At 41.6% G+C, this 14,524-nt stretch overlaps 1 protein-coding gene across 2 annotated transcripts in view; it reads right to left on the bottom strand.

Moving 5' to 3' along the window:
• Positions 1-12,793, bottom strand: part of RBM20 (RNA binding motif protein 20) — a 194,572-nt gene extending 181,779 nt beyond the window's left edge. For both annotated transcript variants that reach the window (XM_030941296.1, XM_030941298.1), the window contains exon 1: positions 12,002-12,793. In XM_030941296.1, the coding sequence (XP_030797156.1) occupies positions 12,002-12,201 (200 nt within the window). In that variant the 5' untranslated portion in view covers positions 12,202-12,793. The remainder of the gene's footprint in view (positions 1-12,001) is intronic.
• Between the last annotated feature and the right edge of the window lie 1,731 nt (positions 12,794-14,524).

Here is a 14,524-nt window from a genome sequence, read left to right as displayed (position 1 = left end):
ACTGCTTAGTAGGCATGAAGTTTCCTTTTGAGGCAATGCAAACGTTTTGGTACTAGAGAGTGGTGATGGTTGCACAACACTGTGAACGTACTTGATGTCACTAAATTATGCACTTTAAAATAGTAAAAGAAGACACACACACAGAGTACATACTTGGATTTCATTTGTACAAAATTCTAGAAAACGCAAACAAAGAAAGCAAATCAGTGGTACCCTGAATATGAGGGGGACAAGGAGAAGAGGGAAAGATAAATTATAAGAAGTATGAAGAAACATCGTGGGGTGATAATTTTTTTTTTTTTTTTTTTTTTTTTTTTTTTTTGAGATGGAGTTTTGCTCTTGTTGCCCAGGCTGGAGTGCAATGGCGTGATCTCCTCGGCTCACTGTAACCTCAGCCTCCCAGGTTCAAACAATTATCCAGCCTCAGCCTCCAGAGTAGCTGGGATTTCAGGCACCTGCCACCATGCCCGGCAATTTTTTTGTATTTTTAGTAGAGACGGAGTTTCACTATGTTGGTCAGGCTGGTCTCGAACTCCTGACCACAGGTGATCCACGTGCCTCGGCCTCCCAAAGTGCTGGGATTACAGGAGTGAGCCACCACACCCAGCCAACAATGTTTATTATTATCTCAATTGTTTAATGGTTTAATGGATCCTGATGGATGCTTTAAACATGTGCAGCTTAACATATTTCAATTATACCTCTTAAAATTGAAAAAAAAAAAAAAAGACCAAAAAAAGTTTCAAATTTTATTATCAGATCTCTGAATTGTTAGCATTATTGAATTGCTACTTGAAACACACTGAGAAACTCATGGTTTAAAGGATTTTTACCGTAAACCCTGTCGCAGGTCAAAAGTCACAATCCTTCCCCGATTTATGGATTCTATTCAGTCTGGTTGTTACAGACCATGGTTTCTTAAAGCAAAAGAACACCTGTAACAATGTCTGCAAAGATGGTTCAAAAAGTATGTCTGGCAGAGACTAGCTGAGCTTAATGTGTCCTTGTTTCAAGTCAGGAATTCCTTTTGCTACGAATAGGAGCCTTGGACACTTCAATCATTGCAGAATCCTGGTTTTCTGGATTGGTTCAAAAATGGTCTGGTGGAAGTTGGCAGACACTTTGCAAATCAAACTATTGAATCTGTTATTATTTTAGCACATACTGAGAGGATTCTAAGTGTTCATGTACTCTCTGTGAGCATCAGATTTAGGTCTTGCCTAACATGCATAACAAGCAGAATAAGACAGTGAATCAAATGCCAGAGTCAGATTTGTTTGAGGAATTTCAATTAGGATATACATTTCACTTTCATCCAAAGCTGTACTTACAGTTAAAACGGAGAAAAAGGGCAGGAGCAGGGGACGGAAACAGGAAAAAATGTTTTAATTGGATTGCTTAGTTTGTCTTAAATTTGACCTACTTTCAGATTTATTACAGCCATTTTTTTCTATAATATTTTCTTGTAAGTGATGGATTTTCTATAAATTAAGAATACAGATATTTACACAGAGAAGACAGAATTGCTTGAATTAGTATAACATTCTTTATTCCAAGCCCCATTCCACCATGTTTTCACAAATACTATTTTTCTTAGCTTTCCTGGGTCCTAGTAAGGTTGTGCCTCAGTTTCTTCATCTGCATGATGGGGAGAATAACAACACTTACCTCACAGGATTATTGTTGAAGTAAATGGATTGAAAATATTTAAACTGTTTAGAATAGTGTCTGGCACACAGAAAGCACTCTTTATAAAAGTTAGTTGTTATTCACTTTATTATTACTGCTCCCTTTAACAGATAAGAACACTGAGGCTCAGGGTTAGTAGTGGCAAAGCTGAATCCAGAACATAGATCATGCCTGCTCCTGCTCCTTTTCACTACTCCACACCACCTTTTTCACCCATACATATTTTGTGTATGAAAACAGGAGTACCAAAGTGGAATAGGCAAAAATAGCTGTGTAACTTAAATCTAAAAAACATGAACAAACTGCTAGTCACTGACCAGCCCCACAACTCACCCAGTTTAGGCATCAGGGCAAGTCATCAGTCATTTTTAAAGCCTGCTTCATACAGTGATTTTGAAAACGGAGTTAAAAGGCTTCTGCAAAGAACCAACATAACTTCAAGAGGATGCCCAAAAAAATCTCATGAGTAGTACAAATTACATCAGTACCCATTTATTTCCATTAGCATTAAAATGGACATTAAAAGGCACTGCAACTCAAGAGATGGAATGCCTCCTATAGAATTACATGGGAAGTAGCTGAGCCATGGATCAAGTCCTGTGACGTCAGCTCTAGATAATATCAATGGGCTGATACAATGCAGTCATATTTGCAAGGCTGTTTGATACAAACTGTGTGTCCAAACTCATACATTCTAAAGTGATCCACATATTTCATGACAATTGCTTCTTAAATATTTAATCAAATTAAAAGACAAAGCCACTAGATGAAAGTCTGTTGGAACACAGGATATTCAGAGGGTCTCATGGTAGCACCTCTGCAGACAACTTCCTACTTACCACAAACAGAAAAATGTCTGTCTACAATGGAGCAATCTGGTGGCTGCCATGTCAAACAAGGGATCAAACTTTTAGCCTATCTTTGCCAAAATGTTCACCCTGGATCTGGTCATGAAGAAACAACGGCCACAGCCGTATCATGGTTCATTCTCCAAGATAACTAACCTGTAATCTTCAGTCATGGAAAGGAGAAAGAGTTGGGTATACTTGGTAGATTAAAAAGAAGAGATGGCCGGTGCAGTGGCTCATGCCTGTAATCCCAGCCCTTTGGGAGGCTGAGGCAGGAGGATCGCTCAAGTCTAGGAGTTCAAGACCAGCCTGGGCAACATGGTGAAACCCCGTCTCTACAAAAAATAAAAGAATTAGCAGAGTGTGGTCATGCACGTCTGTAGTCCCAGCTACTTGGAAGGCTGAGGTGGCAGATTGTTTGAGCCAGGGAGGTCAAGGCTGCAATGAGCCGAGATCACACCACTGCACTCCAGCCTGAGTGACAGAGTGAGACCCTGTCTCAAAAAAAAAAAAAAGAGAGAGAGAGAAAGACATTATAAACAAATGCAAAAAAAAAAAAGCTATATGAGGCATTATCTGACAATGAAAAAGTTAAAAATCTAGTGTTTATTAGAAAAAAATTAAATAAGACCAATTTCCTGAGCTATGATAACAAAATTAGAGTTATACAAATTACTCTTCAGGAAAAGAAAAAGCAAGAGAGGGCACACTCAAGGGCAAGCAAGAATGCAAATATAGTCCCCCCAAAGCAGGTTTACTTTTTAAAAATACAGTCCAAATTACATCCTTGGTTGAAACAAATTTAAAGCAGAGTGAGAATTGGGGTGACAGAAATAATAACAGGCATTCCTATAATTGGCTTGGGAGTAAGAAGTAAAATGTGTTTTACTTCCTTTAAATAAAAATATTAGTTATGCTTTCACATCTCAAAAGGTTCATCTTTAAACCACAGCTGGAAGGGTATCAAGAGGACGTTTCTGGGTATGAAAGGAAGGTAGGTATTGGGTTTTTCCTCTATTAAGGATCTGGAAAAAAAAGTAACCTTGAACCAAGAAGAGCAGAGAAGAAAATGTGATGGTTGGCTTCTGTTTGGCAGATAGGAACAGAGCACGAGACGCCCAGGAGAGACCCAGTCTAGTGTCATTCCCAGAAAAGTCCTGTGTGGGTGGGTGGGCAGGATGAGGTGGGAGGAGATAACACAACCAAGGATGCTTTTCTCAACCCTCTTAGGGGATGTGAGTAGACTGAGGCCAGTACATACATGGTTAATTTATGAATGCCTCCATTTCTCTCTCCTCCATTCCCAGGATGACAAAAGGGTGGCCTAGCAGAAAATATAAGAGACAGAAATAAGGGGATTCTCATCCCAGCCTGAGGACTCCTTCACTGTGTGACCTTCAACAATTCGCTTGACTTCTCTGATGCTCATTTGCCTTACCTAGAAAAACAGGAAGGCTGGGCTAAAACAGCTCTCAGCCACCTTTCAGGACTAAAATCTAAGATGCTAAAGGGCAGCTCAGTCTTCAAGATAGTGCAATACCAATGTGAAATGTCTACTCCTTCTGTGGCTGTTTTTAAAAATGAAATACTCGAAGGTACAGACGGTTAGGAAAAGAAAGAGATAAAGAAAAAATAGTTTTATCGTTTTATTTTACTGTAAAAGCGATATATGCTCGCTGAATTAAAAAGAATAGACAATATTGAAAAGGAAGAAAAAAAGACAAACCATTCTAATTGCCCCATCCAGAGTTAGAACTACTCTCAATGTTCTTTGCGTTTGTTCTTCAGATATTTTTTAAGGTTGGCAGCCACCAGAACACACTCATATACATCTTTTCAAAAACAAACATGAGATCTTTGCACACATGCGGTTTGTAGTTTTTTTTTGTTTTGTTTTTTGTTTTTAGTTAATATTATATGGTCCTCCTTCCATATCAACCAATGCAAAATAACAGCATCATTCTAATGGCTGAGTAGTACATGACCTTATAACTCCACGTGGTTTATTTTTCCAACTGAGAAACATTTAAGTGGTTTCTAATTTTCACTCTTCTAGACAGTGTTGCAATAAATATTCTTATGTTCATCCTCATTTATGTACATATTTGAAGACTTTAAATCAAGATTTAATCACAGACTCATCTCCCTTTTTATGCAGAAGGTTAAAATATTGATCATTTCAAATATCAAATAAAGTTTCTCCACAATTCTGCTATTGCCAGCGCGGGAGGACACAGCATTGGCCCCACGGCACCCACATCCTGGCTCTGAAAACACTCGGTATCCTGATTCAGCGAGGCTACACGGAAGCATGAGGCCCAGCTTTGGGACAACTATGACATCTGCAAGGCTGCAAAGAGGTTTCAGGGCGAGCTCCAGGCTGGTCTCTGCGGCCGACTGACTGTGCATCACAGTTCAGGAGTCCCTGCAGCAACCGCAGCCGTGCTCCTGTAAAACGTTTGTGTGTCCTATGTTTACATTCTCTGCCTCTGAAACCAGTAATGTCACCAAACACACTCCCACCGGCCTGTGTTTAACACAATCCAATTCAGACACATGAAATTATTGTCTCTGTCTCCTAAGCTGAAAGTGCTGCTTTCAGTTTGTTAAAGTAAGTACTTTAACATTCCAAAAAATTATTCTTATACCAAAGACATTTTTAGAGATTGAAGAACAGTTTAAAACTTCTTCGTGTTCACTGACATTAGTGTTTATTTTTCTGACTTTTAAAATTATGTCACTGATCCAAATATTCCTTGTGAATGCTACAGAAAGCATTTCATTCTCTTTTTGTGGTTGTTGCTTTCATGGGTGATCAATGTCACAAATATATACCTATGTCCACGGCTAAATTTAATTGATGTGGGACATATTCTGTATCAGGTGATGGAGGAAGTAGATGGGGGAGGCATTCTACATTGGTGATCACTCCACAAGTTTGCTAAGATTTGCACAAGAGCCACCTAATTTTATTGTTGGAAGAAACTGCAATTGATCATTTCCAATCCCTGGAGAGGCTAGATTAATTGGCTTATCCAGGTCACTGACTCCTAGTCCAGAGTTTTTTCCTCTCTGGCATTCCTCGACAGAAGCCCAGTAATTAATTTAGAGCAAAGATGCTCATTTTACACCTGAAAACATCAGACTGATCTTAAATCATTCTCTTCAATAATTAATTCAAAATAAACCAAAGGAAGAGATTTAATGAAACCAATGCATCTTTAAAATATATATTACCTAGTCTACTCCTGACACTTTAAAGTATATATTACCTAGTCTACTCCTAGACTACTCCTGGAGGGCAGGTTGAAGGGCAGGCCTAACAAAGCTTAAAAACATATTTGGGAAAGAGTCTACAGACAAGTTGCAAAACCAAAAAGTATTTAAGATGTCCAGACAGCAGCAATTGGAGGTTTCCAGGTGTGGGCCAGAGTGGGAAGTGGTAACTGAGAACCGATGGGTCATTAGTGTGATCAGGAGAAAGCAGGTGCAAAGAAAAGGCAGAAGCAGGTGGCCCTGGTACAGCCTTAAAGCAAATACCACATTAAAGAAGGCAAAAGTGGCGTGGAAACTATCTTCATGGGGTGATAACCACTCCCAAACACATGCGTGACCCCCTGCCTTTTGTTTCTGAACACATGGAAAGCTTGATTTGTCCAACTGAGCTTGAGTTATCAATACATCCTCATGCAAGTTGCTTAACTGCTCCCTTTTTGCTCATAAAGTACATTAGCACCAACATGTGCCATCTCCCCTGCAGATCTGCTGTCAGCAAGTTGGAAACGTTGCCTTAGAAACCATCCGGGACTTACTTATCTTATAAAATCCATCAGGAGTTGTAGGGAAGAGGAGGATCAATCAACTTGACTGTAACTTCCACTATGGTCAAGAGTTTATCATATTAGATGGATATACGCAACATATCCAAAACACACACAAATTATTTGGAGGGGGTCCTCCTTGCTTTTACCTCCTCCTCCAACAACTGGCAGTGATAACTTGTCCCCACACTAGCTGTATGTAAATTTCGAAGACTAAAATCTTATACAGCTCCTTAGTTGGGTGGAATTTAAACAGTGACCACCCATGGAGCCAGTCAAACTATCAGCTCGCCAACAATACCCCCATGGTGGTGTTGGAAACCAAATGCACATTCCTTATTCAAAAATATATCTTCTTAATTAGGATCAGAATCTGCCGGTCTACTCACTGGTAGGAACAAGCAGTATTAGGCATCCAGGATAATACACATATTTTCAAGATCCAGCCAGGTTCTTTAAACAGAAAGGGAACTGCTGTGTGCTCCTTTCTGCAAACCACTAATTACCATCCTTGCCATGATTCTGGAATATGGGTCATTTTACTTAATGCAAAGCTTTTCAACACTCTATTCTAAACACAGCTACCAGTCACTCCCACCAGCTGCGGATCCACAGCAATCTTCCCTGTTAAAATACACTAAATAATATCAGCTAGACCATCCCCAGTTAAATAATCACTGTGGCAGGAAATGAAAATCAGATTAAGTAGGAGTTTGTGGTATAGGAGACCATTCAAACTTTTGTCTGGCAGGGAGACCAGGACAGATGAAGGGAGATGGGAGTCCTGCTTCTGAACTTCTCTTTTGGGTTTTAACTCTAACATCTCAAGCTTCTTCCATTCTTGCTTTCTCTATTTAGTTCAGTCCATTTTAATTTCTATCCCTTAATTAAACCCCAGTTCCCAACATTTTGTGTATTCTTGTTTATCAAACCTGTGAATTAAGCTATATCAATCTGTTCAGTTGAGGACCGGTTCTTGTGGGCAGGGAAGAATACTAGTTTAAACTGGAGTCAAGACCCTAAAGCCACAATAAATCAATCAATCAATCAATCAATCAATCAATCAATCAGAAGAGAAAGAACCCGAATAATGTGGAATCATTTCACTGTGAGTCAATCCTGGTTGGGTTTTTTCCGCCCCCTGGTGACTATTAGGACAGGCAAAGAGATCTTAACAGATCAGAGTTCACTCTCCAGTGGACAGACTTGGGTTTTTAAATTATTAATTAGATAAACTGCTAAGGAGGTAGTGAAAGAAAACATGGATAGAAAAATAAAAGGGGTGATCAAATTCTTCTTCTTTTCCCCCCTACAGCAGTGGCATTAGAACGGCTCTGTGTGCACCATATGCATAGTCCTTTACTGTGACTAATAGGAATAATGTACTACGTTTCATAATACTGATTTCTTTGGCAATTTGAGAAAAACTCACAACTAAATGACAGTACATACTATCTAAAAATACTTATCACAACAAACCCTCAAGCAAAATTTCTTTTTCTGATAAAACTTTGGAAAGCTTTCTAGACAAGCAAAAGAATCGTTCAGGCTGCTAAGAAAATAGCCCCCCCTCTTTTCTTCCCTGTTGGGGTAAAGGCTTAATCCTCTCAGATGGTTTCCCTGCCGAATGTTTGTCTTATGTGCAGTTTAAGATGGTATTTAAAATTTTCAAAATTCCTTCTACAAGTGTATTCCTATTTCCCCTAAAAGTGGGCTCACACTGATGTTAACTGGCACAGATGTTAGAAATTCCGTCCTCTTTCCAGAAAGGACCAAGTATGAATGCAAGGCAATGCCCCTTTTTAGCAAATTCTTATTTCTTCTCTCTGATTCTGGATGTAATTGTCAGCATACCCATCAAAGTGGGTGAACATCATACACAACCTCCCCGCACATGACTCCCTAACAGTTACATGGAGATCCTTCTGCAGAATGTCTGTAAAATTAGAGTCTGTAAATCGGAGCTGCTACTTATAACATTTTCTATTCTGAGTGAGGGGAGCACTTTGCTCTGAAAACATAGACAGCCAATGTTCTAATGCTATACAGAAGACTATAAACTTTAGAGATCAAAGCTGGATTCATGTTTTCATTAACTACAAACACACGCAGGTGACACTAGTTACCAAATGCTAAACCAAAACTTTTTTTATTGTTTATAATGATTTTTATTCACTGCTTTAAAAATAACGTAGAAAAAAGTGTCATCTATACTCAAATTAAATATGCAACCTGATGTCACGCATTAGCCAGGAATATTTTGCTGCAAATCAAGTAAATTAGGAAAATCCCCCATACATTAACTTCATAAGAGGGGTGCACATGTTTGGTTTCTTTCTTCCGTGGCTAGTGGTATACTTTCTGGTTCCATCTGACAGCTACCTGCAACGTTTCATATGGAATTGAGTGGCTCTGTTTGCATTCTAATGAGTGCTTTAAAACTTGCAACCTAAAACTTAAATTTCTGACGTTCATCAAGGTTAATAAATAACTTCTTATAAATAAAGGATTCGGCTTGATTTTAAAGCTCACAGTTAAAACAAAATAATTTTAAAAATAAAACATTGTGTATGTTGGAGGAGATAAATCCTTATAAAACATTCACTGGAATGTCAATGTTTTCATATTTCTGCTAGTATGGAAAAATATATATTTGTTAAGTTCTCAAATTATTCTGATTTCCTAACTTATCCCAAATCTCCTCTTAGGGTATTATTTATAGTTCTTGTTTCCTAAATAGCCTAAGTCATGTTTTATATACAATAATGCCTCTAAGCCAATTGGAGAATGCACATTTAAAATTAAAATCTTATAAAATATTAATTATCTTTGTCTATACATGGCTGATAATCTTTACAGTAAGCAAGAGTAGAAAAGGTATGGATGATTCTTAATGGAAGCTAAAAATACAATGATAAGGAAATGAAATCATTGTACTCCAGAGAAATTAACTCTAGATGCAATCTTCATAAGTACTAAGACTGGCTTCCATAAAACAAACAAAATCAGACTCATTATTAGTCATCACACTTCATGTATTTATCTTTGTAAATGTAGTACATAGCAGTTCTCTAAAGGCCAAATATAACATGTGAACAGGAACTGATTTTTATTATAATTGTTACTATGGTTTATCCAAAGTCATTGACTTTAAAATAAAAACCATTACTAATAAAAATCAGTAAACATAGACATTAAGTGGAAAAATGTTTGTAATCTTCAAATGCACTATGCAACATGAAGAAGATTGATGTTCCCATCATTTTGAAAGCAATCAAAACTTCTCCTCTTACGAGTCACATAACGACCTCGCTAAAATAACTAGAAAAAAATAGAGGTTCTCTAATAATATTTAATATGTGTTCCACCAGAGGAGAATTTCATCCAAAGCTGTAGCTCACAAAATTCCCCAAATCAACAGCCAAACAACTCATTTTGCAGCCGAGCGCAATAGCTCCACTATATTTTCTCAAAGATGGCTGATGCAAACCACACCTCATAACTACATGAAAATGGTTGCTCAGATGGAATTATGCAAATGCAGTTTCAAAACAACCTGCTCAAATTTCGGCACATTGAAGATGGACCTATGAAGCGTTTGCGACATTGTGTCTGGTTCCAGTGGAATTTCAGTGGGTACTAAGGAGAGCACAAACTCCAAATCATCCTTATAAAGAAAGACTGAAACGTCAGTATGCAAACATCCAATCCTATGGGCATATTCACAGCTCTGGGTCCTGGTCCCTGAACACTGATCCGTCACCAATGTAAAGCAAGGAGAGCAATGAGGCGCTTCTTGAGGTCTACATCCTGCCCTTCAAGTAGAAGGGGCCACCTTTGAAAAGCCGAGTCTTTTCTTTTAAAATTAGCTATTCCAAAGATGGGATTTTCAAAATGGGGGATGAATTTAGAGGGTAAATTATTTATTATATGAGGCAAATAAAATATACTTTAAATGATCCATTTCCATAAAATGATATTTATTATCAACCTGTCAGTATTTCATAATCAGATGCCCTTCTACAAAGACCTTTCTGTGAATATAAAGTTCCCAGTTTTCTTCTACTTAAAAGTAAATAATAGAAAAGTGCAAGGTGATTACAATACCAAAGCAATTTCAATAAACTTCATATGCAGCCTGATTTCAAGCCACAAGGCACTGGCTCCATACGAAGTACATCAGATGTTTCCAAATTAATAATTGGCCAAATTGGATTTTTCACTAAGTAAACTTTAAATTTTAAATAGTTTTTCTCTGTTGCTTTATATTTATATTAAGAAATAAAGATAAATTTTAAGTATTGATGTACATAAATTGTCAATCATATTTAGTATTGGCTGAATAATTTGCAAAACAATAGAAAAGAATAATAATATGAAATATTTTCATTTTGGAATAGTTGGAAACTGTTTGTAGTTGAAAGTTATATAAAATATCCAATTAAAGCAAAAAGTTGTCACAAGTGGAGATTCAGTATTCCACCAGTCAAAAAGAGGGAACCATTTTGTTCTGAAATATGATACCAGCGTTTTCTAACATTAAACTTGAATTTGCGCAATTCTTTCTATTAGACAAATCAGTCTTCAAAACAATAAATACTTAACTGCTATTTACTTCCATTTACACCCATCACTGATTCTTTCTGTTACTAAGTTTTATTAAATTTACAGGACTCAAAGCATCAGCAGAGCAGCGGAAAACCTCTGCTCTGTTCCATAAGGGTATATTTTGCTGTACTTACGTGTATTCATCTAGTGTTGTCAGTTTCGCAGAGGTGCTCATCATTCACTTTCCTACACTTCTTAAACTAGTTTTGAAGACTTCATTACAAACTGAGTAAACCCTTAGGAGAGTAGAGATCCTTCAAATAAACCTACATTCTAGGCCTTAAACCGTCACACGCAATCTCAAAAGAACAAACAACACAAAGCATCACTGTTTTTACTTCTATGTCCCTCAAATGGGCTGAAAGAGCCTCTCGGGGCTTGTTAACCACCCCCAACCTTCTCAAGCATTGGGAAGGCCGACCTGAGAATTCACGACCCAAGTCGCACCGGTCACCCGAGTTACAAGATGGTAACATTAATGGAAAACGGTTGCGTAGCTAAACTCTTCGAAAGGGCCTTCTCGAAACGTGGCTACACTTTCAGGGTAAAGCAAAATATGTTGTTTACAAACTCTCACCTCCCTTTTCACCCCAATGTCACTGGTTGGTTTCACGGGCACCACGAAGGGTGGTTTAATTTTTGGCATTTTACTTACACACCCTCACGCGCGCGCACACACTCACGCACGACTCTCCATTCCAGCGTCCTCTTGGGACCAGAAAGATGACATACAGTCGCTGGGCCATTTCCCCCCAATCTGAGCTATTTTAGTTCAAAATATCTAGTACCATCCCTGAAGAGACGAGAAAGGAGATAAGGAAATACAAAATAATTTTCCCTAAAGAACTTGGCTCCCGTCTTTCCAGCCTGACAGCCAGAAGGACACCGACTCTGCCCAGAGGGGGGACAAGAAAACTTCAAACCCAAGGGGGGCGAGCGAAGTTCAGCAGGGACGGGAGATGAAACCACAAAGGGGGCTCTCGGGGTGCGTCCCCAGGCGCACCCTTCGTCTCTGTTCCCTTCTCCCCCTCTTACTTTTGGATGATCTGGGGTAGGCCGGCTTGGGGCGGGGGCGGTGGCGGGGGTGGCGGCGGCGGTGGCGGCGGCTGCTGCATCCCTCGCGGGCCGGAGGGTGCCGGGGACGCCCGGGCACCGGGCACACTGCAGGCAACTCTGTCCGGCTGCTCCGGACCGCTGGGGTCCGCGTCCTGGCTCATGGCTGCTGCCAGCACCATGCGGGGCGAGACCTGCCCGGGATCGCGGCGAGAGAGCTCACGGGAGGGGCGGTCCTGGGCCACGGGCACTCACTGGCCGGGGTCCCCGTGCCCAGTCCCCTTGTCCTTCCCGGTGGCGCGGGGAGGAGACGCGAGGGGCGGGGAGGAGGCAGTCCCGGCGGCGCCGCCTCCTCCTCCTGCTGCTCCAGCTCCTCCGGGCCGGCCACGCGGGGGCGGGGGCCAGGGGGCGTCTCCCGACCGGCTGGAGCTGCTCTGCGGCCGGGGGTTGCTCAGCACCAAGCTGGACCCAGGAACTCTGCCCGCCGACCCTGGGCGCAGGAAGCGGGGAGGGAGCGCGGTGTACGCCACCCGCCACAGTGCACCCGCAAAGTCCGGAGCCCAGCGTTCCACGGCGCAGCACACCGCGCGAGGAAGGAGACACACGCAGCCCGCGGCCCGCCGCCGCGCTCTCGCTCCAGCCGGGAACCCTGAGGCCTCCGGCTGTCCCCGGGGACCGTGCGCGCGGCCTCTCGCAGCTCCTGCCAAGCGGAGCGGACAGAGCGCGCCCAGGACGTCCGCGCGCATCGCGCATGCAAAGTGTGCCGGACCTGACATCTGCCCGCGGCTGGAACCCGGCCAGCGCCACTCGCCCCTGAGGCACCCTACCCCGAGGGGAAGAAAGCCTGGACTTGCCCCGAGGTGGGACTTGTATTGCAACCCAGGTCTCAGATGACCTATCCCCGGGGCTCTCCAAATTGTCAGTTCCAGCTGCTGATTTCAGGTGTCCCCGGAAGCAGCCGGTGGGGCCAGCGTGGGTTTCTGGTTTCTTTTTCTCTTCACTTGAAAGACTCCGCCACGACCCCACGAGCGCAAAGACAAAACCATGCGTACATTTTATTCTTGTTATTTATTGGCCAAATCTCGGCGGAAATGTAAAGGATGAAAATAGAGTTTGCCGACATCGTACGGTCACCGTTACGTCTCCTGAAGCCCTGTTAATTACCCTGGCTCCCGCGTGCGCCCGTCCACCTGCACTCACCGGTTCACAGCTGTGGACGCGGACATCCTGAGGCCTTTCAAGGCTGAGAGCCACCGCGCAAGGTGCAGCTTAATGTCCTGGCACGTGGGTGCGAATATGTGAGGCACCTGATGCAGAAATGTCTACCGAGCAGAGCAAAGACCGGAGAAAGCGGCCCCCCAGTACACCTCACCGGCTGTCCGGCATACAGTAGTTCTAAGTCCTGATGCCAACATCCCCGGGAAGTAGAGAAAAGCGTGCCTTGGGTGCCTGAGAAACCAGAGCCCATCATGCCCCATGGCCTGGAGAGGAGCTCAGGGTCTCCACCCAACTCACCTTCCTCCCGCAACCACGCGGAGGAAAATTCTGAAGATGGATTCCCTGAGACCTGGCAACTACTTGAATTCCCTAAAAGACGCTTTCATTTCTCCCCAGACTGAGTTTCCAGCCTCAGGACACTACGCCTCCGCCTCCGTTGATTTCTGCCATCATTCTCTTTTTCTCCTTCTGCCATCATTCTCTCTCCTTCCTTCCCTCTCCCTTTTTTATCTTCCTTTCTTCCTCCTCTAATATAAAATGACACTATCAATTCCTTGTGTTCATAAAGATCAGTTTGCCACAATTCGCAAAATTGAGTCTCACAAAAACAAAAACGTGAAACAGGTAGGCTGGTCCGAAGGTATGTAGGTAGCTCAACTGATTGTTCTGTTCGTTACAGATAGAACTTGATCTACTCTTTCCTCCTTCTCCTTAATGCAGTTGAGGAGGGAAAAAAAAAACAGCAACAAACCCTAGTAAAGAGGTGTTGATTGTTCTTCCCATCTCACAAATGAGGAGGCATTAGCGTGATTTGCCCGGAGGATCCACAGCTAGTAAGAGGCTGTAAGAACCAGAGTTTTGTCCATTCTCTGAATAGTTAGCTCATCATCTTCAGTTTCCATCACTAAATTCCTAACCGTGGTTTCCTTAAATCTCCATCCTCCACCCCATATTCCCACCCCCAGACTTCCTTAGTGAAAGGAAATTACTTAACATTGCTGCTCTCCCAGAAATAAAATTAAAACTTTTTCTGTGTTTGCACGGAAATCTTTTTCTCAGAATCCTCCAAAACCTTGATGGAAAGAGCTTTGTGGTCAAAAGGACCTGTTTTCGAGTCCAGACTCTGCAGTTTGCCAGTGGAATAATTCAACTTCTCTGAGTGTCAGTTACCAAATTCGTAAATCGGAACTGATGAGATCCTGTTTTGGAGAGTCTCTGTTAGGGTTAGGGATAATGTGTCTTGCATACTTTATGCATAAGATGTTCAATCTGGCACTTACTACAAAC

This window comes from Rhinopithecus roxellana, chromosome 11 (assembly GCF_007565055.1).
Source record: "Rhinopithecus roxellana isolate Shanxi Qingling chromosome 11, ASM756505v1, whole genome shotgun sequence".
NCBI classification, from domain to species: domain Eukaryota; kingdom Metazoa; phylum Chordata; class Mammalia; order Primates; family Cercopithecidae; genus Rhinopithecus; species Rhinopithecus roxellana.
This window is presented reverse-complemented; position numbering and strand designations above follow the sequence as displayed.